Source organism: Elephas maximus, chromosome 13, assembly GCF_024166365.1.
Source record: "Elephas maximus indicus isolate mEleMax1 chromosome 13, mEleMax1 primary haplotype, whole genome shotgun sequence".
In the NCBI taxonomy this organism is placed as follows: domain Eukaryota; kingdom Metazoa; phylum Chordata; class Mammalia; order Proboscidea; family Elephantidae; genus Elephas; species Elephas maximus.
In genome coordinates, this window is record NC_064831.1 from 42,920,846 (window position 1) to 42,948,451 (window position 27,606).

At 36.7% G+C, this 27,606-nt stretch overlaps 1 protein-coding gene across 15 annotated transcripts in view; it reads left to right on the forward strand.

Annotated features, from left to right (window-relative positions):
• Positions 1-27,606, forward strand: part of INPP4B (inositol polyphosphate-4-phosphatase type II B) — a 976,853-nt gene that overhangs the window by 912,872 nt on the left and 36,375 nt on the right. For all 15 annotated transcript variants that reach the window (XM_049905358.1, XM_049905340.1, XM_049905339.1 and 12 more), the window contains one exon: positions 1,763-1,917. In XM_049905358.1, the coding sequence (XP_049761315.1) occupies positions 1,763-1,917 (155 nt within the window). The remainder of the gene's footprint in view (positions 1-1,762; positions 1,918-27,606) is intronic.

Here is a 27,606-nt window from a genome sequence, read left to right on the forward strand (position 1 = left end):
AAAAAGGCTAAATGCCAATCAGCTGTGTCAAATCAATATTCAAGCACGTATAGTTCAAAAGAGTTATGGAAATAAAAATATCAAGGCCCAACCTGTCTACCCTGATCTAATTGTCCCAGTCCTCTTGATTTGAAAATTAAAACATTAAGTATCCTTTGGAGAATAGGTGCATATAATAGTGACAATAGATTTTAAAGGGTATTACTTTTTAAAAATCATTATCTCATAACCATTGAGATCTATATCTTATTACTATGAATGTAGTTAAACCTTTATTATTTTATATTAAAATTTTCAAAATTATGTTTATTTGAAAGGATTAGAATTTTCTAGATGAAAAAGATTATATGATGGAACACACTGTCAAGTTTCTCTCATCACTTATATTAGAAATATTGAGAAAATATAAAATGACTAAATTAACCAGTAATTGTAAATTTTAGTTTCAATATCAGAATAACAATGAAAACAGAGTAGAAACCCTTGATAAAATATATTATTAAATACTCTCCTAAGGCCTCCTTGATGGCAGATAATAAAGCAGGCCTTTTATTGTACCATACTAGCTTTATTTCCAATGCATGTTGGTATGGAGTTGCTTACTGGTATATCTGATGAAACCTATTCTGGGATAGGGAAGAGAAAGGAGTACAATGACCCATCTATTAACGGTAAAGCAATGAGACAAGAGATTATTGCTGCTGAGAGATTCTTGACCTGATGAAATAAGAATAACTGAAGAAAGGATTATAGAGAGACACAGAGTACGACGTAAGTTAAAGGTTTGGTCTTTGAGTTACGTTGACTTACCTTTGAATCCTGGCTCTGCTGTGTTGTGTACAAGTTACTTAAACCTATCTAAACCTCAGTTTTCTCATCTGTGAAATGAAAATAATTATACCTTCCTCTAGGATCCATGTAAAGTTAAATAAAAGAGAAAGCCTAGAGACAGTTTTTTTGCGTTGCACCTGGGAGCACAGTAGCTATGCAATAAACAGCGGCCATTTTTAGAGTTTTTTTTTTTTTTTTTTAGAATCAGTGAGTGGTTTCCTTACCTGCTGCACTGGCACAATGTGGCTGTTTAAAATTTCATAACATAAAACCAAGACTAGCAAAGTTCTCTTAAATATAAAATATTAGCTATTAAGAATTAAAATCAAGTGTCCTATCCAGGGAACACAGGTTATTCTTCCCCCCTTCACAATTAAGTTGTTGCTCACGGGCTGTGATTATTATTGTCATCCACTGGACACCTTCTCAGGTGGCATTGCCTCCTCCTCTAGATACTTAACATTGCATATGGCTTCCACAGTCCCACACATTACATAAAAACCAGTTAGTTGCTTTCAAATGGATTCCACCTCATGGTGACTCCATGTGGGTCAGAGTAGAGCTTCTCCATAGGGTTTTCAATGGCTGATTTTTCAGAAGTAGATCACCAGGCCTTTCTTACAAGGTACCTCTGTGTGAACTCGAACCTCCAACCTTTTGGATAGCAGCTGAACACATTAACTGTTTGCACAACCTAGGGACTTCTGTACCTTACCTACAAAGTACTCAGTAAATTGAACTTCTTCCACTGGCTTTTGAAATGAAAAGTAATATTTTAATGTTTGATAGGGCAAAATGAACCAACTGACTCATAAATTAATGTAAAACAAAGTCATATTTGGTGCAGACTAGAAGTGTTTAGAGGAAGTGGCCACTTTATTGTAATCTAGAAGCAAGCAGTAAAGTGTTTATACATGTGTGTTTGTTACAGATTTGTCGCAAACTAAGTGGTATTCGTTTCACCTGCTGTAAAAGTGCCAAAGACAGGACATCAATGTCGGTGACACTTGAACAGTGCTCAATCCTGAGAGATGAGCACCAGCTGCACAAAGACTTCTTCGTCCGGGCACTGGATTGTATGAGAAGGTATTCCACATGTCTGCATCTTTTTTCTTTTAAGGTCATTTTGAGTTTTATTTCAAATACTTATTTTACTGATGGACTCAACATTTAGTAATTTCATTCTGTTTCCATGGTTTATAGCTCAGGGCATGAAAGATGAAATGATTTTAGGTATTCCTCCTACTCATTGTAGTCAATGTAAGAAAATGTGGCTGTATTTTGATAATATTTACGGGGGATGTGGTTCATGAACTCATTTAGACCCAAGTTAAAAGGACTCTGGACATTTCATATATGACAGTTGAAAAGCACATTTTTTTTCACATGTAAGTTATGAGTATGTGCAAAATAAAACTAGGTCAGTATGAAAACAAAACTTTTCCGAATTGTACCTAATAGGTGATTAATTCTCCCATGGTCTGCAGAGCCTTTAAGTCCAGTGCCCTCCTTCCTAAACTTATTTTCATATCACTCATCATAAAGATGAGATGACACTGGTACTTTAATATAGCAAATGAAAATTATTACTCTGCGGACATTGAAAATGCTATGCCTGAAGTCATGTTTCTTGATTCATTTCCACAGTAATTGAATCTAAAATGTAAGCCATAATGGGAAGGAAAAAGTGCCTCATTCACAATGTCTGTCAGCAAGGACATACGTTAGTTAAAAAGTTAAGCAACGTTGTCTCTTTGCCACAAAGACTGACTCAGAAGCACACCAGGAAGCACGGGATGGACTTCCTGTTGCCAGAAAGGACTGTCACGTGACATACTAGTGGGGACTGCTGCCTATCTGGCATGTCCTTAGCTTCTGCTTTCCTTTTTACTTCTGTAGTCTTTCAGTGGAAACAGCTGGCGTTTGCCTGCGTTCACTCTATGCCTGTCTGTGTCTCCCACTCACGAGAGGTTTCTGAAGTCCTCTATTTTACCCCATTGCATGTCTCTTGGCATTTTCATTGCTCAGTGGAGTTCTGTCCTAATTTTTGATAAATGCATGAGGATGTTGTAGACGTCTGACATGAGCATCTCAGCCATAGAAGCCGCATTTGGTTGATAGAAACAACTTCTTTCAAAATAATCTCTCAGCACTAACAGAGAAAATTTAGAATCTGAGTATGAAATCCTCAAATGTCCGTAAAAATAATACAAATGTCACAATCGATGGAACAAAGATGCATGGTGAAGTGAGCAGGGGCATATGATGTTATAGGCCAGACAAACCAGATGACTAAAACTAACGAAGATAAACTAGCTCGAATGTGAAGCTGATACTTGTTTATTTAAGGTGGAGCCCCGGTGGCACAGTGGTTAACAACTGGACTGTTAACCAAAAAGGTCAGCAGCTTGAAGGGGGCAGTTCTCTGTCCTATAGAGTTGCTATGATTTGGAATCCACTAGATAGCATCGGATTTAGTTTGTTTTGTTGTTTTTGTTTTTAATTTAAGGTAGAGGTAAGAGAAGACCCTTTATTAGAAAGATAATTCCTACAAATTGGTAAATAAAGAGAGCCCTGGCGGCCCAGTTGTAAACAGCTACAGCTGCTAACCAAAAGATTGGCAGTTTGAATCTAGTAGGCACTCCTTGGAAACCCTATGGAACAGTTCTGCTCTGTCCTATAGGGTCACTATAAGCTGGAATCGACTTGACGGCAACGGGTCAACGGTAAATAAAGAGTATATCTGTCATATACATGTTAGCCTGTAAAACCATATGCTTTGGTCTTGCATAAAGGTTATTCAGAACTGACATTAATTTAAGCAACACACTTGCTCATGACATATGTGGGAGTTTTATTTTTTAATTGTTAAAGAGCTAGAAATTTCATCTAAAAACACTAAAGACTTTAATTTCCATATCTCATGACTCTGGTGTTTTTTTTTTTTTTAATAAATTTCAAATCTTTCATTTATCCTTTGGGTTTATATATATACGCATGTGTTGTGTAAGAGTGTGAGAGTTTGTGTGTGTGTGTGTCTATGTGTATATGTGTTTAAGGAAAATAAAATGTGTTCTTTTCTTTAATTACTCACTTCTCTGGCTATTCCACCTTGCAACACAAGCCCATAGGTTTATAAGCACAGGCAACATAGCACAGTGAATAAGAGCATGAACTTGGGAGCCAGCTGATCTGAGTTTGCATCTAGCTTATATGCCATTTACTAGCTGTGAGTAAGTTAATATCTTACTACCTCTTAGTGTTTCAGACAAGCTAGTTAACCTCTTAACTGGTGCCTGCTTCAGTTTCCTCATCTGTAAGGCAGACATGATAATAGTAGTAGCCACTTCCTAGGAGTGTCTTGAGGATTATGTGAAAAAGTGTAAAGAACAATGTCTGGTACACAGTTATCGCTATACAAGGAGTCCTTGGATGGTGCAAATAGTTAACACTGTTGGCTGCTAACCAAAATGTTGGAGGTTCAAGTTCCTTGGAAGAAAGGTCTGGTGATCTATTTTCAATCTACCATTGAAAACGCTGTGGAGAACAGTTCTCTTCTGACACACATGAGGTCACCCTGAGTCAGGATGGACTCAGTGGCAACAGGTTGTTTAATCACTGCATAATGTTGGTAAATTAATAAAAAGTAAATATTGAGGGCTATGATATTAACATACTGATCTTCCAGGCACAGTAAAATCTAGCTAATTATGATCCCTGTAATTTTATGTTTCTGACTACATTATGACATGAGATTTGACTCTAATACCATATATTAAAATAATGTCTCCTGGCAACTCTTGTAAGTAAAGCTTCAAATGCAATGTTTTACCTGTTAAAGAAAATAAGCTCTTTAAATACTACTTTACAAACACACATGTGTTTATAACTACTGTGCTAATTATGGATGGATTTCATTTGTTCATTAGAGTAAGCCGGGATAGGTTTCTTATAAACATTTTTTAGATGTTAATGTGTATATTGTATAATACTTACAAATAGTCATAGAATTTGAGATCTAGAAGTCACCTTAGAGATTTAATTAAATCCTCTTCATCTTCATCTTATAAATAACAAAATTGAGCTCTAGAGAATGTTTTGGCAAAGATTACTCAGACAGAGATACTGGAGATAATACTAGACTATAGATCTCCCAGTTATGTTTCAGGAGCCCTGGTGGTGCAGTGGGTAGGAGCTATAATTGCTAACCAAAAGGTCAGCAGTTTGAATCCACCAGCCACTTCTGGGAAGCTCGATGGGGCAGTTCTACTCTGTCCTATAGGGTCACTGTGAGTCAGTATCAACTTGACAGCAATGGGTTTGGTTTTGTTTTTGAGGGGAATTTGCTGAGCTCCACACTCGCAGTCTGGGAAATACCACTTTCAAGATAGTGGTTTTAAAATGCACACCAGAACCACTTCTGAGGCTTTTTTAAAAAGTTTTCTTGGACTCCACATGGATTATAATTAAGAAGATTGGAGATGGATTCACAGATCTCATTTTTTTTTTAAAGAACTTCACAAACATTCCGGGGCATAACCCTAGATAAAAAATCAGTGCTTTACAGCTGTTTGGTTTTTACGTTTTTGAACTTATCGAAAGTTTTTTATTTTATATAATAGCAGCAGAAGTTTATCTTACCTTTGCATTTTTCTAATCACTTTTCAGGCTGTTTTCTCTGGGGGTTTCCAAGGTTTACCGAGGTTACAATATCAGCACTATTTTCCTAGTTTTTTTTTTTTAATTAATTTTTTTTCTATTGCATTATACTTATTTCTATAACAATTTCAAATTATTTATAGATGAACAGAAAGAGATAAATAGCCACATTAACTGGACCACTGAGACAAAGGGCACTCTTTAAATCTTGAACCAAACTTTTCCCCTGAGATCATCTTTAAACAGAAAAGCAAAGTGACACACAAACTAAAGGATACTATCTGTTAGATTGGTGCTCTACTAAAAAAAATCTGCATGACTCCAAAATGTCAACATTTAATCCAAGGTAAAGATGAGGAGATAAGCAGGCAGAGAAACTAGAGTACTGGACATGGAACAACCAGAATACAATGAGAATGTAAACACAATGCGAAAAATATAACTAATATCATTGATCGTTTTGTGTGGAAATTGTCCAAGAGGAACCTAATTTGCTGTGTAAACTTTCACCAAAAACACAATAAAATATTATTTAAAGAAAAAGGTTATTGACGAAAAGAAATGACGCTTCATGTAGCTGCTTATTCAGAAACCCCTTCCATCAGAATAAGCTCCATGAGGGTAGAGATTTGTCTTTTGCTTTTGTTCTCTGCTGTATCCCAAGTACCCAAAGAGTACCTAGTGATAGTTGTTGTTGCTGTTGTTAGTTGCCATCAAGTCAGCTGCTTTTCATGGCAACCTTATGTATAACAGAATATTGCCCAATCCTGCACCATCTTCACGATCGTTGATATGTGTGATTCCTTTTTGAGGCTATTGTGTCAATCCATTCACTGACGGTTTCTCTCATTTTTGTTGGCCCTCTACCAACTATGATGACCTTTTCTAAGCAATTGGTAGTGATAGTGGATTCTCAATAAATATTAATTAAATGAATGAATGACATAGGTTTCCAAAATCTTCAGGTTCTGCATTTTAGGCAGTTTTATGCATACGTAGTCATTTGAAATTAAGCATATGATATTATCACTCAATTTTGACTAATTTATAAACAAAAGTTTCAGGAGATGAAAATAAAAGTTTTGAAGAAGCTGTGGTCCAAATTCAAAAACAAACAACAATCACCTTAACTCACAGTCTGAATCTACCCTTTCTTGATGCAGTTTTTAAAAATCTTATGCTTCCTCTTTTGCCACTTATCTGGGATTACTTTTGCCTGGCCTGCACACTCTTGTCAATTGCTTTCAGCTAAAGTTTGTTTGATTGAAATAACAGAAAAGCCTGTTCAGATTAGAAAGTAAGCAAGGTGTCTCGGCAAATCTGACCATGTAAGGAAACTTTTAGCTGGTTGCCTGCATTGTAAACAAAACAATGATTCTCAACACTCACTACACATTAGAAATCCGAGGAAATTTAGAAAGGAAGGAAGGAAGAGAGGGAGGGAGGGAAGGAGCGAGAGAGGAAGGCAGGCAGGCAGGCAGGCAGGCAGGCAGGGAGGGAAGGAGGGAAGGAAGGCGGGAAGGAAGGAAGGCGGGCAGGCGGGCAGGCGGGCGGCTGGGCAGGCAGGCAGGCAGGCAGGAGTCCCACAGATTAGCCTCTGAGGATGAACTGTGGCTTGAGAACCACTTAACTGAAGTCGCATTTATGTAAATAAACTGCTTTTACTCATCAACCATTGATTTTATAGGCTTTATGAGAAAATTATGAGCCTAGTATATCTATCCTTTCCTTGAGTTTTGAAATGTGTGTGTGCCATGTTCTCCCTTGATCTTACAAAATGGTGACTGCATTGGCAGGTTTTTTGTTTGTTTTAAGGAAAGGGAGAATGCAGTATCAGCACTCAGTTTTCAGTTATAGAATTTCCATTGAAGGCTAAGATCCATCTCATCCCATTACATTTACAGAAAGCATTTTTTAGGGAATTTTAAACTACTATTTTATTAGTAGGTGATTGGGATTGAGATTAAAAATACAGTAAATTTTGATGATAATGTCATACATCAGCAAGAAATAATTGTGCTGAGAAATTAAATTGCCACTGTAAAGTAAATTAAAGCGAAAGCACCATTGCTTCATTTTTTTCCCTTAATAGGAACTCTGGAATTATGTGTATGTATAATGTGATAATGTGACACCATATTGTTGTCTGTAATTTTTATTTTCCTTATGCTACATCACTCTATCAATCTTTTATTGTATAATAGCTCCTTAAAATTAATATAGTTCATATGGCATTAGTAAGATGAATCAGGGCAAATTTAAGTATATAGTCCGTGCTTAAGATACAGAACTTTGGCCAATCTATTTTAGTAAATATTTCAATTTGTAAGAGCAAGTCTCAAAGGTCTATCAGCCTTATTGGATTTCATTTTATTTTATTGTTGAATGTCATATTCTCAACATGTTGCACCGTGAATTAAGAAGTTGGGGAGCATGACTTAAGAAATGTTTTCCCTTTTTGAATAAGTGACTCTTAATCAATTGATGTCACTAAAGTTTTTATTTACCATGACTCACTTCCTAGTGGGACTCACACAAGCGTTGAAATAGAAGTTTCTTCCTTCTTTCCTTTTTTCCCACTTCAGCTTATTTTTCTTTACTTTTGTTTGAGTGTGTTAGTCAGAGGAGGGCTGCCATTATTTCAGATTATCTCCTACTTTAAATATTAAAGAGAAAACTAAGCACTGTAGACAGATAATTGAAGCTTACAGTTATTTCTTGAAACGAATGTGTTTGTGGAGAGTAGTATAAGCAAGGCCAGTTTTTCCATAATCGCTGTTATCTATTCCCTCAAGAATGTCTGGTGTGTTTTCTATGTTACTTCAGTATAGATCTGTGACAACAGTGTTGAGTCCAGATTGAGTTACCTTTATCTTAAGGTTGTTAATAATTACACAAAAACTGACTCAATTTAGGGTATTTTTGCTTTAACTGAAAGTAAGGTGAAACATACTACAAAGAATATGGTTCCTTAGAGATAGTGTTGGAGCCGGTATCTTTTAACAAGACGTCTGCAGATGAACCACTGACAGAGAAATGATCTAACTGGAGGAATCAAAGAATGGCCTAGACAGAACTTTCAACTTCCAGAACATAAGGCATGTTGTAATTTCAGGTAACCTTCTTCATATATTTATGTGTAATGAGGTATATTGTCATATTTTTTTTTTTTTACTAGAAAAAACAGTGTTTTGAGATCTATTTCCTTTCTCTAATTTATTTTTTGTATATGTTTGCTATCAAGTCAACTGCGACTCGTGGAGACCCTAGGTGTGTCAAAGTAGAAATGTGCTTTTCAGAAGTAAGTCACCAGGCTTTTCTTCTGAGGCACTCCAACCTCTAACATTCTGGCTAGCAGCTGAGTGCCTTAATCATTCATACCATCCAAGGATTCCTTTCTACTAGTAGTGACTTGAGACCCTGTAAGTTTGGAACTCATCATCTGGTGCAGCTAGCAGCTTCACACGTACCTTTCCAAATAAATCACCTTTTCAGTCCTTGGAATTATTGACTAAAGGACTAGACAGAAAAGCATATGAAATATACGCTTTTATAAGTTTAATTTAATGAAATCATATTGTTACAAATGAACCTAATTGAAACAATTAAAATTAACTTCTCCCTCATGCACAGGTTTTTAAAGACAGGCATAAAAACCAAAAAAAAAAACAAACCCAGTGCCGTTGAGTCGATTCCGACTCATAGCGACCCTATAGGACAGAGTAGAACTGCCCCATAGAGTTTCCAAGGAGCACCTGGTGGATTCAAACTGACGACCCTTTGGTTAGCAGTCGTAACGCTTAACCACTACGTCACCAGGGTTTCCAAAGACAGGCATACCTAAGATTAAATTCTTATTCTAATACTTACTACCTGTGCAGCTTTGGACAAGTTAATTAATCCCCAGGCCTCAGGTCCCCAATCTCTGAACTAGAGATAACTACCACCCTTTCTTGTATATATAAGCTCGGCTGCTAGCCAAAATGTTGGCAGTTCGAATTTACTGGCCGCTCCTTGGAAACCCTGTGGGGCAGTTCTACTCTGTCCTATATAGGGTCACTATGGGTCAGAATCGACTCGATGGCAACGAGATTTTGGATATAAGCATAAAGAGATTTATTGGCTCATGCTCATGTAATTGTGGGGGCTGGCAAGCCCAAAATTCATAAGGAAGGCCGGCAGGCTGAAAAGTCAGGTGGGAAACTTCAGTTTTTGCTTTTAAGCTCTTCAACTGATTGGATAAGGCCCACCCACATTATGGAAGGTAATCTCCTTTACTTAAAGTCAACTGATTGCTAATGCTAATCACATCTACAAAATAACTTTCACATGAATATCTAGGCTAGTGTCTGATGAAACCACCAGGCAACATATCCTAGCCAAATTGACACATAAAATTAACCATCACAAGCTTAAACTATCTCTCAGTAACTGTAGACTAGAAGGGTTTGAAATCTTGCCAGAGCCTTACCAATAACTCTGAGGAGTCTGGGAGCAGCTAAGCATAGAGTAGGGGGTTAGCACTTACGTGTGGCCCCTAGATAGCAGTACTTCAGCACTCAGACAGTAGAGCTTATGAATGTTCAATTCTTGAATGTCCACAGACTTTATTAGTAAACTGGCGTATTCAGTAAATAACGAACCAGGAGCCCCACTTTAGGAGATGACCTGGGCAAATATATCATTTGCAGAAATTTGTCATCATCATTTTGAAAAGTAAACTTCTGTTGAGTATCTACTATGACAGAGTAATATAAAGAAAGGGAGAAATGAACATGTAATAATAATAGTAGCTAATAGTCAATAGGAGCTCTTGTGGTATAGTGGCTAATAGCTACAGCTGCTAACCAAAAGGTCAGCTGTTCAAATCTACCAGCCACTACTTAGAAACCCTATGGGGCAGTTCTTCTGTGTTCTATAGCAGTCACTATGAGTCGAAATCGACTTGACAGCAATGGCTTTGGGTTGGTTTAATAACCAATGAGTAGCTACTATGTGTTACACTAACCATTCTACATGGGGCACCTTCATCACTTCCCACAATGATAGTATGAGACTGACGAGGTTTAAAGAGATTTAGAAGGTTACAGATGGTCACATTCCTAACAAGTACTTGTTATTAAAATGGTCCAGAGGAGAAAGAAACCACTGGACTGGGTGGTGCTGAGGGAGGTAGTATTTGAACTCTGCCTTGAGCATGAGTAGGATTTAGGTAAGTAACGAGGAAGATTTAGGAAGTTCTTGATGAGGAATACTTAAGTGTTCATTCCAGAGTCATGTTCATTCATTCATCACATTTAAAAAAACCCATTGCCGTCAAGTCAATTCTGACCCATAGTGACTCTATAGGACAGAGTAGAACTGCCCCATAGAGTTTCCAAGAAGCACCTGATGGAATCAAACTGCTGACCTTTTGGTTAGCAGCTGTAGCACTTAACCACTATGCTGCCAGGGCTTCCTTCATCACATTTAAGTACTTTTTTACATAAACAGTATCACAATGTATATCACGTTGAACAACTTACTTTTTCAACTGATGTTATGATTTTAAGATCTGTCTATGTTGACATATAAGATCCAGTCTTCTTTTTTAATAGCTGTATACTATTCACTTGTGTGAACAGATCCTAATTTATCTATATCCCTATTAACTTTTTGTTTGTTTCTGACATTTTGGCATCACAAGCAATGGTGTAATATATAGTCTCGCATGTATGTCCATGAGTCCAAGGATAGAATTTCTCTAGTATATAAGCCCATAAATGGAATGCATGGTAAGATATTTATATTTTCAATTTTACTAGATGCTACCAGAGATCTCTTTCAAAATGGCTATGCTAATTTATACCCCACAAGCCATGTGTATATGTTCCCATTTCTCCATATGCCCCCAAAACTTGTACTATAAATTTTTTACCAATCTGATGGGTGAAAAGTGGTATCTTGGCTTAATTTGCATTTCTCTAATGATATATAAGGGAGCCCTGTTGGCACAGTGGTTAAGAGCTAAAACTGCTAACCAAAAGATCAGATGTTCAAATCCATCAGCTGCTCTTTAGAAACCCTATGGGGCAGTTCTGCTCTGTCCTATAGAGTCACTACGAGTCAGAATCGTAGTTTTGTTTTTTAATGATGTGAGATCAATTATGTTTAAACATTAATTGACCATCCAGGTTTCCACTTGAGCATCTCCTTTTTAATACGTTTCATGTATTGGGGTTTTGCACATAATTGCAAATTAAAGGATTCCATCATTTAAAAACCACTGGTCTATTTTGTTAAGTCAAAGCAAATAGGGTTTAAAAAGAGGGTTTCAGTAATGGAATTTTTAAATAAAAGACTATATATATATTTTTTTTTAATTTAAGTACAGCAGAATAAAATACAAGAGTCCCTTGGGTTTGGGTAGAGAAATGCCTAGCATTTTGACAGAAGCCTGTGACATGACATCAGACTTTTTAGCAGGGAGGGGACTGAGCTCCATTTAGACAAGAGAAGGAAACTTTCAGGTGAGAAAAAACAAAAGCCTACAGGCAGTTAGTGATATGATGTGTTTGCACTTGGAGAATGAGCTGTAGCTGGGACCAGTCATGGAAAAGGTTCTCTATTATTCAAGAAGCCTGAGATGCAGGTAGCCCAGGTCTGAGAAAGTCCATTTACGCCCCTGGAAGGTTAAGATATGAGAATCAAGGAAGCAAGTGGGCGTTGCCTCATATTGCTGAACCTGAATACTGAGTTCAACCAGGCAGACAACTTGGAATTAAGCACTTATGGGGAGCATAGAGCAAAAATTGTAATTCTATCTCATGTCTTCTTTGCTTTAAAGTTTATAAGCTGGCTAGGACATTCATTTCCCATAGAAGCTTGCTTCTCAAATCTCAGTCCTTCATTAAACTACCTAATGATGCTTTCCACAAGTGTCTGCTGGATGCTTATTTTAACCTTGTCCCAGTGCTATCCATGAGTTTATGCACTTGATATGCCTGTTATATGTATCCTAATGCACATGAGAATAAAGCAAAAACTATTAAAATTAATATAAAACCAAAAAAAAAAAAAAAACCCCAGTGCCATCGAGTCGATTCCAGCTCATAGCAACCCTATAGGACAGAGTAGAACTGCCCCATAGAGTTTCCAAGGAGCACCTAGCAGATTCGAACTGCAGACCCGTGTGGTTAGCAGTTATAGCACTTAACCACTATGCCACCAGCGTTTAATATAGTGTCAGTATATTACCTAAAAATTGTTTCCTCCCATCAGAGTGCTTAATACCCTCTGATAACACTGTCATAGAAGGGTTTCCAATCTGCCTCTAACTTGAATTTTGGTTACAGTGTTCCAGTATCTAGTGCAGTAGAACAAACTAGAAGTGTAACAGGGCAGTGTCTAATGCAAACAGTGTTTATGAAAAGTAGCCAGAAGACTGGCATACCACTTCTTGTGATGGTGACAGTGAAGTTCAGATGCCCAGAATGATACATTTATGCCCAAAGGATAATGGCTGAAAGCCATAATGGCAAAAATGTAGCACACTTAATTACATCCCATTCTCTTCCATTCACTGAGCCCATCAGAATTCATATGAGTGTGAATGACATTATTATAGGGATCAAGAGTATAATTTATAAAACATATTTTCAAAAGTGGTATTTTATTAGCAGCAACAAAGCACGTGTGACATTCCATAAGCATCAGAGCATTGGTTTGGAGAACCACTCTCAAATGCTCTGAAATCTAATAATTGAACCATTTCAGCAGAGAGCAGGACACCTCAATGTGGCATGTAATGTGAGTGTAGTACAATGGTGAAGAGGAAGGACATGAAGTTAGATGGCTTAGTTTCTCCACTTATTAGCAACGGGGATGAACTTCTCAGAGCCTTAGATCCTTCATCTTTAGAATAAAACAATGAATATAAAGAAGTTGGTAGCAGGGCTTAGTATACAGTGTACCCTGATAAAGCTTAGCTATTATTATCGTAGAGGTGGGTTCAGTGGTACAATTGTCACCTTCCATGTGGGAGATCTGGGTTTGATTCCAGGCCAATGCATCTCGGGCACAGTCACCACCATCTGTCAGTGGTGGCTTTTGAGTGACTCAATTAGCAGCTAATAACAACAACAATGATTATTATAATTTCAACAGCATCATTATCTCATAGAACTGTTATGAAGATTACATTAAATAAGGAGCATTGAAGCACCTAACAGAGCACCTGTTGCATAGTAAGGACAAAAGATAGGTAAATGTTAAGTGCTGTTACAGTTGTTGTGTTAGTGATTGTTGTTGCTGTTATTACTATTAATTATTGCTTTGCTTCTTTTTCATGCTGGCTTTCATTGGATTATTATTTTTACTAATTCTATTTTACTAGAATTGTTGTGATGACCTCAAACTATATTGTAGGAAGATCCTCTTCAGTTATTCATATTGCCTATAGCACTGGTCCCAAAGAGTGGTCCCTGGGCCAAAAGTACCAGCACCACCCAAGAATGTTGTAGAAATGTACATTTTCAGGCCTCACTCTAGACCTGCTAGTTTAGAAATTCTAGGGGTACAGCCCAGCAATCTGTGTTTTAATGAGCCTCCAAATGAATCTGGCACATGTGTAAGTTTGATAACCACTAGTCAATTTTAAGGATGCTATTACAGATTTTTTTAAACAACTTTGACACATAATTTACGTACCAAAAATTCACCCATTTAAATTATACAATTAAATAGTTTTTAGAATATTCACAGAGTACTGCAACTCTCACCACAATCTAACTTTTTCACCTTTTCATCATTCCCAAAATAAACCCCACACCCATCACCAGTCACTCCTCACCCCCATCCCTCCAGCCCTAGGCAACAGCTAATGTACTTTTGCGTATTCTGGATATTTCATATAAATAGAACCATGCAATATGTGGCCTTTTGTGACCGAGTTCTTTCACTTACATAATGATTTCAAGGTTCATCCATGTTGTCAGACACTTTTTGTTACTTTACACAGTGCTCTCTTTGTGAGTACTCTTTGCAATGATTTCTATAACATTAGCATTAGGCTTGTTTATGATTCTCCAGAGCAGTATGGCAATGTGTGTATATGTGTGATGACAATGTGTGTGTATATGTAACTGTCTGATTTCCTTCTTGTAAAAATTACTAAAAACCTCAGGGTCAAATTTGTGATCCATCTACTTCAAAAAATGTGTAGAATTCCTTAATGGGATATATATATATATATGTGTGTGTGTGTGTGTGTGTATACACACACCCCAAAAAAAAAAAACCATTGCCCATTGCCATTAAGTCGATTTCGACTCATAGCAAACCTATAGGACAGAGTAGAACTGCCCCATAGGGTTTCTAAGGAGTGACTGGTGGATTCATACTGCCAACCTTTTGCCAAGCTCTTAAACACTCTAAAACACTCTTAAACACTGTGCCATCAGGGATATATATATATATATACATACATACACATATACATACATACATATATCATATACTTTGGACATGTTATCAGGAAGGATCAGTCCACAGAAAAAGACATCATGCTTGGTAAAGTAGACAGCAAAAAAGAGGAAGACCCTCAACAAGATGGGGTGACACAGTGGCTCCAACAGTGAGCTCAAGCGTAACAAAGATCTGGCGGTCTTTCATTCTGTTGTACATAGGGTTGCTATGAGTCGGAACTGACTCAAAAGCACCTAACAACAACAGTGACAATATATGTATAATAGGAGCATCATAACTAGTTCCATTTTATGACATTACCCTTGCATTCACTGTTTCTCACTTTTCATTCTTGATATCTTGTTGAATTTTATGTGTCTTTTAAATGGCCTTAAATTTTTCTGGAACAAGGCAGGGTAGAAATGCTTAAATAAATATAAAACGATGTAAAGTGTTACCTCTCTTCTATGCTCAAGACTGTTACTAAGTCTATTCTGGCACTCTTCAATCCGAGTTGAATAATACTCATTTATATTTTCTAAACTACAAAAAACGTCCAGTCTCTTACAACTGAATTTATGTGTTCAATATGATGTCTGTCTTCTCATGTCTTTGAGAAAACAATGACAGTATATTTTTATATGATTTATAGTTTGCAAATCACCTTGACTGCTCTTTTGGTCTTGAAAATAAGAATACACTAGATACCATCTTTGATTCAGTTTGTTCCATAATTTAATTTTATACCATAAATTCAAAGTTTGATTTTTTTATATAACGGATAGTTTCATTTGATTTTGTGATAAAGATATTTTTCCCTTGAATAGACTACAGTGAAAGTGAAAAAGAGGCATATTAGAGCTGTCAAGAGATATTATTTTTGCCAGGAATGGAGAGGGAAAATGCCTTTCTTCTCACAAGAAGGAACTGATTTTACAGTAGCTGCTCTTGTAGTTGGTACATGTATTGAAAGCTCTTGGTATCTCTAGTCATTATAAAAAAAGAAAAATCATTTTTCTATAAAAAAATAAGATAATAAAAATCCCACATGCATATATGCATGCTCCTTATGATACAGTATCACATGGTCAATAAAGGGAAAAACAGCCAAGGCAGTTATGTAGACCCATCAGGGGCTTGGTTTGACGATATCAGAAATGGAAAGCCCAACCTCCACCAACATTTGGCCCATTTAATCATTTGTCCTCTGTGGTTTATAATACGAATATATCTTGCATGTCAGTAACTTACAAGTTGTTAATGAAGTGTGTGGGTCCTGAACAGAGAATTGGGCAAGATTTTTTAAAATAAATCTAATAATAAAAGATGTGATACGTAGAAGTAGGGATGATCAGATTCCAGACAGCTTTGCCTTGCAACAACTTCGTAGCAAGGAGGCATTCTTATAGTACACAGATACTGTACATAGTGAGAAATCACTTCTAAAGCACAGGGCTTTATTTAAGGGTTTATATATAGGGTCACTATAAGGCGGAATTGACTCAACGGCCCTGGGTAAAATATGGTTTGGTATTCATCATAACCTCCCAATGTCCAACCCTAACATTCTTTTATAAGTTAAAATTTACTATTACAAAGGCTATCTATGTTTTTAGACCATAATGGAAAACAGAAACTTTTTGTTTCATTCCTATTTTTGGCAAGTTAAAAGAAATTCATGTCTCTTTGCAGCCTACTTTATATTACTTTATGATAAATTTGTGCATGCTTCTTTGTTTTGCCACCTTTACCCACATTCCTTGAGTAAAAAATATGGACACACTAACAACCTGGATACAGATGCTAAGGATAAAAAACTCGTAACCCGTTGCTGTCGGGTCGATTCCGACTCATATCAACCCTATAGGACAGAGTAGAGCTGCCCCATAGAGTTTTCAAGGAGTGCCTGGTGAATTCAAACCACCAACCTTTTGGTTAGCAGCCGTAGCACTTAATCAGTACTCCACAAAAGGAAAATTAAAAATAAATAAATAAATATTTTAAAAAGCCTTTGGAATTTGAAAGTTAGGAGTTGCTTTTTGCATTGACTTATCTGTAAATAAATGTTAAATGGTATTAGCACATTTTGCCAATATATTGCTGAACTCCATTATAAAAGAAATTTGTCATTTAACCAGTTGTGTCACAATCAAGGAGCCCTGGTGGCTCAGTGGCTAAGAGCTCAGGCTGCTAACCCAAAGGTCGACAGTTCAAATCCACCAGCTGCTCCTTGAAATTCTGTGGCACAGTTTTACGCTGCCCTATAGGGTTGCAATTAGTCAAAATCAACTCAGCAGCAGTGGATTTGGTTGGGTTTGGTATCACAATCAGAGAGAAAACAAAACTAATCTTGGAAGAATCTGGAATGATGTGTGGGGAAAATGAGGGAGGAAATGAAGCTATCGAATTTATTCAAGGCTTAGCAAGGTAAATGGATATATTGACTTTGATATCTAATTCTCACGGCTGGGGCCCCTTGGCCAGGGTGAATGGTGTAGGTTTTCCAGGCAAGCAGTGCTTTCTGTACCCTGTAGAGGCAAGCCTTCTGCTTGAGAAGATTATCTTGACTAAATATTTCTCCAGAAGTTAAAAGAGAAAGTTAGTACAAGGAAGGGAGTCCACTGTTCTTCGAAGATGTTGATTCTCCATCAGGGAAAATGCTTGGCAATCTGATATTCTTTTCATGTTCTGCAAAACATAACTGTCAAAACACATTCCTATTCACACTTAAACCAAACCAGTTGCTACTGAGTCAGTTCTAACTCCTGGCGACCCCATGTGTGTCAGAGCAGGACTGTACTCCGTAGGATTTACAATGGCTGATTGAAGAGAAGTAGATTGCCAGGCCTTTCATCCAAAGCACTGCTGGGTGGACTTGACCCTCAACCCTTTGGGTTAGCAGCCAAGCATGTTAACTGTTTGCACTACCCAAGTATTCTGTTCACATATAAAGAAGCCTATTATACCATTATTATTATGTGGCTTTATGTCTTCACTGTGACCAGGATACCTAAAGGTAAGGTGTAGTATTTCATCATAAGATTTTATTGAGGAATCTGAACAAGTAGAGTTAACAGTTTTTCTCTTTCCGTCAGGATATGTACGAAGCTATATAAACACTTTTCTCTTGCATTAGTGTTGGAAATGAAGCTAGGTCTTTAATCTGACCCAACACTAATCATTGACACCAATATCTTATGTCAACAATTATGTTTGTCTAATAAAATGATTGTTCTTTTATAATTTAAATATTGTTCTTAAATCCATACTATCCTTTCAATTAGTTTTTATGGTAAATTTTTCAATTGAAGATTCTGTACTTTGAATCTAATGGGGAAGATCAATGATTCTCCCAGTCCGGGTGGTGGGCAAGAACAGGCATTTTGAGCTAAAACTGGATGTTCCACTCTTGAATCTGAACTGATTACACTGTGAGAAGATACGCTTCTCTGAGCAACAGTGAGACTTTATACAGAATTCCTAGAGCAAGGTTAGATCTCTCTGTTTGACGAAATAGTCTCAGGCACTTCTGAGGGTCACTTTTTTGACAAAATGAAGCTGGCAGCCCTGCAATCCTTCTGATACAAACGAAGTAATTGAAATTGAAAAGTGAATTGTAATGAGCCTTTCTTGTATTGCTCTTTGACTTACTCTGGAGGCAAAAATCATAGCTATTGAGCAATAATAATAATTCTTTGAATGTCCCTTTTGCTTAGATCCAACTTGATCCCTTTTGCAAATTACACTTGAATTCAATGACCCAGTGATTATGACTTCTGAGATCTATGCTTACTCTAACATTACTGTTTCAGCCACTAAATGTAATATTAATTTAAAAAATAGCCTGACATTTTTTGTCTCATTAAAATGAGACATATTGACAAAAAAAAAAAAAAGACCAGCAGTAAATTACACATTAATGTCCTAAATATGCCAGACTGATTGCTTTGCTCACTGTTTTCACGACTTGGTAAAGGATCGCAAGCTTTTGGTAGCAGGATAAAATGTTTTTTATGTAAGCCTTGATTGTTATTCTTCTAAAAATCAGATTTCAAATTGCTTCCATTTCTTTGTACTTGTAACTTTTCATGTTAATGGCGCTTTAGGACTGCAACCTTTGGAAAGGACCTCAGAGATTACCTAGTGATCCTGCCACCCAAGGCAGGAATTCTTTAAACAACATCCCTGACAGATTGTCAGCTAACCTTTACTTCCACACATCCAGTGGCAGGGAGTTCATTACATTGTACATCAATCCACTCCATGGTTGGACAGCTATACATTTTATAGAACGTATCTTCACAAAGCTAAAAGCTGTCACCTTATAACTTCCAATCATTAATCTACTTTATCTGCCCGTATCAACACAGATAAGTCAGCATCTCTTTCCTTATGGCAACCTGTCAAATATTTGAAGGTTGTTGCTGTGTTCTGCTTAATTTTTTTTAAATCCCTTTAAGATGTAAAAGTCAGTATAGATTCTCCTGCTCTCCCTAAAACACATCAACACTGTCTTTCAATGCACTCTTTGTTTTTAAATGTCCCTTATAATGTCAGTTTGTCATACTGTGGTGGCTTACATGTTGCTATAATGCTGGAAGCTATGCCACCAATATTTCAAATACCAACGGAATCAACCAGACTAAGACAGACTAGAAAGAAAGGTCTAGCAATCTACTTCCAAAAATTAGACAATGAAAACCCTGTGGATCACAACAGAATATTATCCACTATAGTGGATTGGGCTATGTTTCCTTCTGTTATGCATAAAGTTGCCTTGAGTGGGAGCCAAATCCATGGGAACCAACAACATAAATAATGACAAGCAAAATTGGACAAAGTCCTAAATGTAACATGAAGTACACAAAGTAAAATAGGACATAGGTCTGCCTGCCCCTCCCTTCCTTTCTGCCTCCCTCCCTCCCTTCCTTCCTTCCTTCCTTGCTGGTTATATAGCACTTCCGCTTCCTAAGTACCAGGCACTTTTCTAAGCATTATAAAAATATTAATCCCCCTAAACCTTATTTTTGTCAGTTCAAATCCTTATTTTAACCCTACCTGGATTAAGTCAAAATGAAGACGCTGAGCACAGAGGAATTAAGTGATTTGTTCAAGGTCTCAAACAGCTAGCAAGTAGTAGAACCAGGCATTCTAGCTCTGAGTCTGTGCTGCGAAGAATCTAGGCTGTCTCTCTTGATCTGTAGGTATCTTTTCATTCTTGGATCCATAAATTGCAAACCGTTTTTAAAGGATCTTTGTCTCACTGCTTAGTAAATTGAAACATGTAGTTCTTTGTCATACACAAGGCTGTCTAGCAAGATCTTACCTAAGTTCTGATGCAGTACTTGATTCTTTGCAATTAAATATAATTGTATATATTTTTATTCTTGTTGTCCCCATCCCCATATAAGTATAGTGATGTAAATGAGACTTACATATTATCCTTGCTTTAAGAAATGGCTGAGTTTGGTGACAGAACATATTTTTATTTAATGACATCTAATAGTTGACTTAGGGCTCTGAACCAAACATTTATATGAATTGATTAAGTAATTAATAATTTTAAAAAAGAGAAATCCCATAGTTTCTTTGGGCTGGTTGGATACCTACACTGAAAAACCATGGAAGACACAAAACCAAAAATCCTCCATGTGTACACAGCAGGTAGCCCTGCTAGAACCAGTTCATGGTTGATTCTTGGGCTAAGCCAAAACTCTAAGTCTTGACCAAGTTTGAACATGAGTGAGATAGATAATTTGGACTTGGTTTGAGCTTGCGTCAGTTTCCCACTGAACAAGCAGCACAAAAATGTCAAGAAGAACAGGATATTGCTGAATAGTTGCAGTTTCCCCATATCTGCTTGTTCCTCATGAAGACCCACCCAAAACACAGGGTGGGTAGTGGAGCGGAAATCATACTGCTGAACTCGTTTATTTTATGCTATTGGTGGAGATAAAGCCATGTGGTGGTCTAGCACTATGGAAGGCAACTTTGACTGCACTCTGCACTCTGTTACTTTCTGCAATATAGGGCCTGCATAGGCTTGACTTTGGCTGACCATAACTCTATTAATTGTTCCTACGTGCATTATTTTATTTTACTCTGGGTTGTTACTCCACTATGGCTAAAGCCTTTTATCACAAGGTGCAGATGGCCAGGAACATTCCTTATGAAGTAAGCATTTCTTGAGTCTGTATAATTTATCAGACACTGTGCTTCATCTGGTGGCATAGTGGTTAAGAGCTATAGCTGCTATCCAAAAGGTCGGCAGTTCGAATTCACCAGGCGCTCCTTGGAAACCCTGTGGGGCAGTTCTACTCTGTGCTATAGGGTCACTCACTGAGTCGGAACCGACCTGACAGCAATGGGTTTGTTTTTTTGTTGTTGCTTTGGTGCTTCATATTGAAAATGCACATATGAACATAATGTATTCTTTGTCCTCAACAAGCTCAAAACCCTTTGGGGGAAGTGTCGCATATAAATAAATAGTTACGGATTCAGTCTTTTATGATTAAAAAAAAAGAAAAAAAAATTTTTTTTAATAATAGTATGTGTAAATCACTTTTGAAAACACAGATAAGGGAGCAATTAATTCCCTGAAGTTGGGGAGGGGGTGATAAGAAAGATGTGGAGCACTGACAGGAAGCTACTGAGAGAAAAGTTGACCTTTAAGCTGGCATTATCACCAGATACATAAATTAAGAAAAAACTCATTCTACTTGAAAAAGCTTTGATGCTCCTTAATAAAAAAAAAAAAAAAAAATCCATTGATTACTGTAGAATATCAGCATGTTTTGCTGAGATTGGGACATATTGACAGTAAATATTAAAACTGGATTTTTTTTTTAAATCAAGTTGTGATCGCTGAGAAAACAATGACCTTAGATAAAAACAAGAAAAATGACTTTTAGAGTATCCAGATTTCGGAATCCTTAACCCTCCACAAGCAAATAGGTTTTCTAGGTGATTCCTAACCTGCTTGCACTTTCCACCTTTGAAATTACTTTATCAGACTGAAGCAGGTAAAACAGCACATTTGGGCTAGAAATCTGGGAAACAAACAAAAAACCTAATTGCTCTTATTAATTTCAATTTTAGTTGACTTCTCTTAATACTTTTAAACACTGTTATTGTTTAACCCAAACTAACCTCCATTCTTTCTTCTTAGAATCAGGGAAAGCTTTGTTAGAGCTAGACATCTGGTTTGTAACAGATAATCAGAGGTGATTTTCTCCAAGAATCCTACCCCCCCACCTAGTTTTGATATTGAATTAAAATTCTTCAATGATATTAACAATATTACTCCTAAAAAATAGAATTTATTTTTAGTCTTTATATTTTGTTTAAAAGAGTCTCAAATTCTTCATATTTTTAAGTATCTCATTCATAACTGTTAGACAAGAATAGACTATGAATTCTGCAGTGCTTTAAATATAATATATTAAACTGTAATGTATCTAGCCTCTTGCACTATGGTATGTTGTTGTAATAGAAACAAATTAAACTTAAAATAGCTTCCTCAAACATGCTCTAAGGGAAAATAATAGCCCAATGATACAGAGTTGCTTATTTTCATCCTTTCGTGACCCAATTATTTTTTCCTTTTGATTTGTTTGTTGATACTATGTGTTTTTGGAAACACTTGTGATGTAGTGGTTAAGAGCTACAGCAGCTAACCAAAAGCTAGGCAGTTCAAATCCACCAGACACTCCTTGGAAACTCTATAGGGCAGTTCTACTCTGTCCTATAGGGTTGCTATGAGCTGGAATAGACTCTATGGCAATGGGTTTGGTTTTTTTTGTTTTCAGTAAAGAAGGACTTGCTGAATCATTGAGTGTGTCTGAATTTTCGGTAAGTAATATAGTTTTTGTTTTATGCCTCGTTCTACAAATCGTACCTTCAGAGTCCAAAGATACATACGTGTACCAAATAAAAATTTTCAAAATTAATGTTTTTCCTACCAAAAAGTCAATGATTCAGTAACGTCTTACACAATACCTTGTAAAAATAGTAATTTGCAGCACATGTCTTCCCCCCCACCCCCGCCGCCCAATTTCAAACCGTTATATAAGGCCCTGCCTGCTGGCAGTGTGTACTGTCAGTGGGACAACAGCTTCCCAGTGAACCCCAGAGGTATAAAAAGTCAAGTGGTAACTGAAAGGGTTTCTCTTGGGTAGCATGAACTGTTTAAAATATGAGATTAGTATGCAAATAACTATCACTTTAAAGTTCAGCGTTGTGTTAATGAGCTTTTGGTACTCAAATCCGTTTATTTATTATCTGGCATACACCTGACCCAGGCACATGATGCTGTTGGAGAGAGCTACACTTGGTTGCTTTGCTCTTACATACTGTTCTTTAGTATAAGGCACACTTCGATACCACCACCACCAACTGGCATTGAGTGGACTCCAACTCATGGCAACGCCACGTGTATCAGAGTAGAACTGTGGCCTATAGGGTTTTCAATGGCTGATTTTTTCAGAAGTAGACCACCAGGCCTTTGTTCTGAGGTGCCTCTGGGTAGATTCCAACCTCCAACTTTTCAGGTCGCAGCAGAGTATGTTAACGGTTTGCACCACCCAGGGACTCCGTAAGGCATATTAGGTATAAAATATGTTTTTTGACCTCGAAGAACTCCAGGCTAGTAGTAGAGACAAGAATTACACAAAAAAAGGAAGTTCAGGGCTACATGTGGTAAGTGCCAACTTGAGGGATTGAGAAAGTACTTCCTTTTTCTGACATTGAATTGGGCATTTAGGAATAATAGACTGATACAATGAAAATGATTTTTTAAAAAAATTTTACCAAGTCTTTAGGTACTGAAGATTCTAGAAATATTTAATAAGAAGTAAAAAGTACTATACAAAGAGATAATCAATTTGCAGAAAGTTTTTAGGAAATAAAAAAGGAAGTTTTGAAATAATTTAAACATCAATAGCTCAAGGAAATAGAATATTTTCAGTTTTGGATTTTATGCCTTCATTTTTTTGCCTGTGGACATATAAGAATTTCCATAATCTTTATACCTATGCAAATTTATTTCTGGTGTTTGCCAATGGGCCTTCGTTAATTTCCGTGTCAGTATCACTGACCTCTTAATTTCAAGCCCATCACCGACAGTGTATGTGTCAAACTGTCTTTTACATATGGAATAGCTACTGAGCCTTCATCTTCTTTGAATCTTAAGTAGAAATACCTAATAAAAGCTAATTGCTTGAATAAGGTTTTGCTTTAGCTCTCACTTCCAATCAATAAACCGTAATACAGGGGAAGAATAATAAAGATTAAATAAATGTATATGTAAATCATATAAATGAAAATCAATAAAGAATGATTATAGATTAAGTTCGTATAATTTTAGAATAAGATAAACAGGTAAAATAATACAGATAGAAAATGATTGATTTTAACATCCCTATATTGAAATGGAATACTTTTATCATTATAAAAGTTCACATGAAATGTGCTACCTTTCCTAATTGTTGCCTTGTTATATGATGATCTATTCGTAGATTTCCATCTTCTCACTCTGTAGTTACTTATTTCTGTGGTGCCTGTCATTCTGGAATATGGGTATTCTGTTATCACAAAAAGCGTAATAAAATTTAAAGGAAAAAGTTGTCGTCTTAGAATTTTTCACCACTCGATCATTTCTGTGGTTGACAGGTGAAGGGTGAACAAGTTATCTGAGAAGAGCCTTCAGGGTCCCCAAGCAACCAGAACAAAAAATTAAAAACGAGTCTTTGAGTTGCAAACTGCAGGTAGAAGTTGATGTGTCTCCTTTATTTCCTCTTGTCACTGGTTTGTTCAGATTTCCAAAGGTGACTAGAGGATGGCTGGCTTCCAACTCAGTCAGTGTGTCCTGCTACAGCCATGAACATAAAATATTAAGGTTACCAACCCTTTGCAGATTGAGATTTGTCAGTTTAGCACTTGAGGCTCTTCATCTCCCTGTAAAAAATGTTTGCCTGTCTTTAGGCTAAGCTGCTTCCAGTTGTTTGGCACTTTGTTACCGACCAAACATACAAATGGTAGCATCTTTCTGGGATGCTTGGAGCTTGCATTGTCCTGGGAACCAAAAGTCCTTGAAAGCTGACTTCCTTCATCTCTGTACCACTTAGTTCCTTAGAGAGACTAAATTTTTACAGGTACCACACTATCTTGTTCTATTTATCTAGTCTCTGTTCCGTAATCCACTGTGTTAAATTTCCTAGTCAAAGGTTTCCTTGAAAGTGCATTTTGGAAAAATAAGACAATTTCCATTTAACATTTTATCTTCTGTTGCTTGATAATTTTTAATGTCATATTTACTTACAGCTGTGCTCTGTACAGTTTAAATCTCTCTTATTTAAAAGAAAGCATTTTCAACTCACAAACTATTCCAATTCGAACTGTTTTTGGTACTGGTTTTTTAAAGAATCAACGTTTCTTTCATTGAACAAAATTTTCTGTTAAAAAAATTGTAGAAATTTTAATAAGATTTATACAACATTGAACAAATGCTGTATATAACATTTAAAACTTAAAATGGCCACTTAATGATTATTAATGATGATGGCCCAGGATATGATATGCATAACACATCCCTGAAGTTACTCGAACATCAGCTTAATTCCCTTTTTATACTATCTTTAAGACCTTATTGGGCATTACTTTATCTAGCCTTAAAGTGTGCGAGATAATCAGTAAAGGATAGAAAATAACTTTCCTATTTGGAAAAGACTAACTTTCCTTAATAACATTTGGGGTTGATGGTTGTATTTACCATGGCCTCTTGTGTATGCAAGGCTCAGAGTCCCTCTGTACCTCAGAGTCCTGTGTATTCTTACAAATGACAGCAATGGATTCAGGTTTAAATCTCTTTGTAGGTGCTTCTTAGAAAGCAGTGATTATCAATATTAAGAAAATAGTGGTCTATGTAAACATCAAACCAACTTTAATGTACTATGCTATTAACAATGGTATTCTTGAGTACTCTTTGTATGCGTAATTAGTTAACACCATGGTTCCTGTTATAATTCCGGTTCTGGAATTATAATATCACAGATTAAGTCCAAAAACATATTTATTGAATTAATGAGGCAAAGTCAGGAATCTAGAAGGTTCAGACTAGTGAATGAGGTCTTCTGTATACACACATACACACACACACAGTCATTCATGTATCATAAAATTCCTTAGTGGGCAATATTCAGGCACTGATTTTAGTTGAAATTATCTGATTTTAAAGCAGCCATCCAAGCTCAGTAGAACGGATTATTCTGAATAAGTAACATAGGTATAGAGAACATCATCTAACTCCCCTTTTACAGACAGTACAGAATAAAGATTAAGTGTCCCTTATGTATACTCTTATCTCCATCCTCAAAATACCTGGTGCCCAACAATGTCATTATCTGTCTGTGAATGTATTTAAGCATGATTTAGGAATCTTCTGTGACTACCTAGCTCCCTATAATCACAGCATTCATTTTAGTAATAGATTTGAAAATAGTTAAATAAATGCTGTAGATCTTCAGTGCAGGCAAGCAGACACCCATTATTAAGTCAATTTTCAAAAGACAAAAAGGACCCTCTGGACTGTCTGTGAAATTACCTCATTTTTAGATTTTTATTTTGCATGTATGTGTGTGTCTATGTGTGTGTGCAAGAGAGAGAAATATCTCCAACTCTGTGTTTTCAGTCCCAGAGGCAATCACTCTGTTATTATGAAGCATCTTCCTCTAAGCAGCACAATAGGGATAACAAAACCTATTTCAGTCTCAATTTAAATTTAATTCCCAGTTGGAACTTGAAATGAGGCTGTAATGAACTTGAACTTGCAGCAGTGATTATCTCACACATGCATATGAAAGTGTTGAGATACAGTAGTGGTGTTTCTGGATCTACTCTGAAGGCATTCAGTTCAGAAACAGAAGAAAAACAGTGTTGTGGCTCAGCATACTACTACGTAGAGCTCAGGGCAGCCGGCCAGATTTTATTTTATTTTACTTTATATTTAACAGAGAATGACAGAACAGCATATAGCATGATCTGAGGATGTTTTAAATGACCTATAGAACAGCATTTCCATCAGAACTTTCTAATTAGTGCATAAAACATCAGCAATGTGATCTGAAGAAAATACATGGAAGTAAAAGTTGATTAGAATTTAAAATTATAAAATACTTCTAAGAAACCTAGCAGATTTCTCCCATAGCCAAATAACTCCCTAAAACTATGTAGGCTATTAGGAAGAAGTATTCATTCCTTATCTGAATAATATGTTCCTTCATACCTTTATTACAAGTAAAGCCATCAAACAAAAGTGAAGAGATGAGAGCCATGATATTACTGTTGTTCTTGTTAGGTGCTATCGAGTCGGTTCCAACTCATAGCAACACTACATACAACAGAACAAAACACTGCCCGGTCCTGAGCCATCCTCGCAATTGTTGTTATGCCTGAGATCGTTGCAGCCACTGTGTCAATCCACCTCGTTGAGGGTCTTCCTCTTTTCCGCTGACCCTGTACTTTGCCAAGCATGATGTCCTTCTCCAGGGACTGATCCCTCCTGACAACATGTCCTAAGAATGTAAAATGCAGTCTCACCATCCTTGCTTCTAAGGAACATTCTGGTTGTACTTCTTCTAAGACAGATTTGTTTGTTCTTTTTTTTTTTTGGCAGTC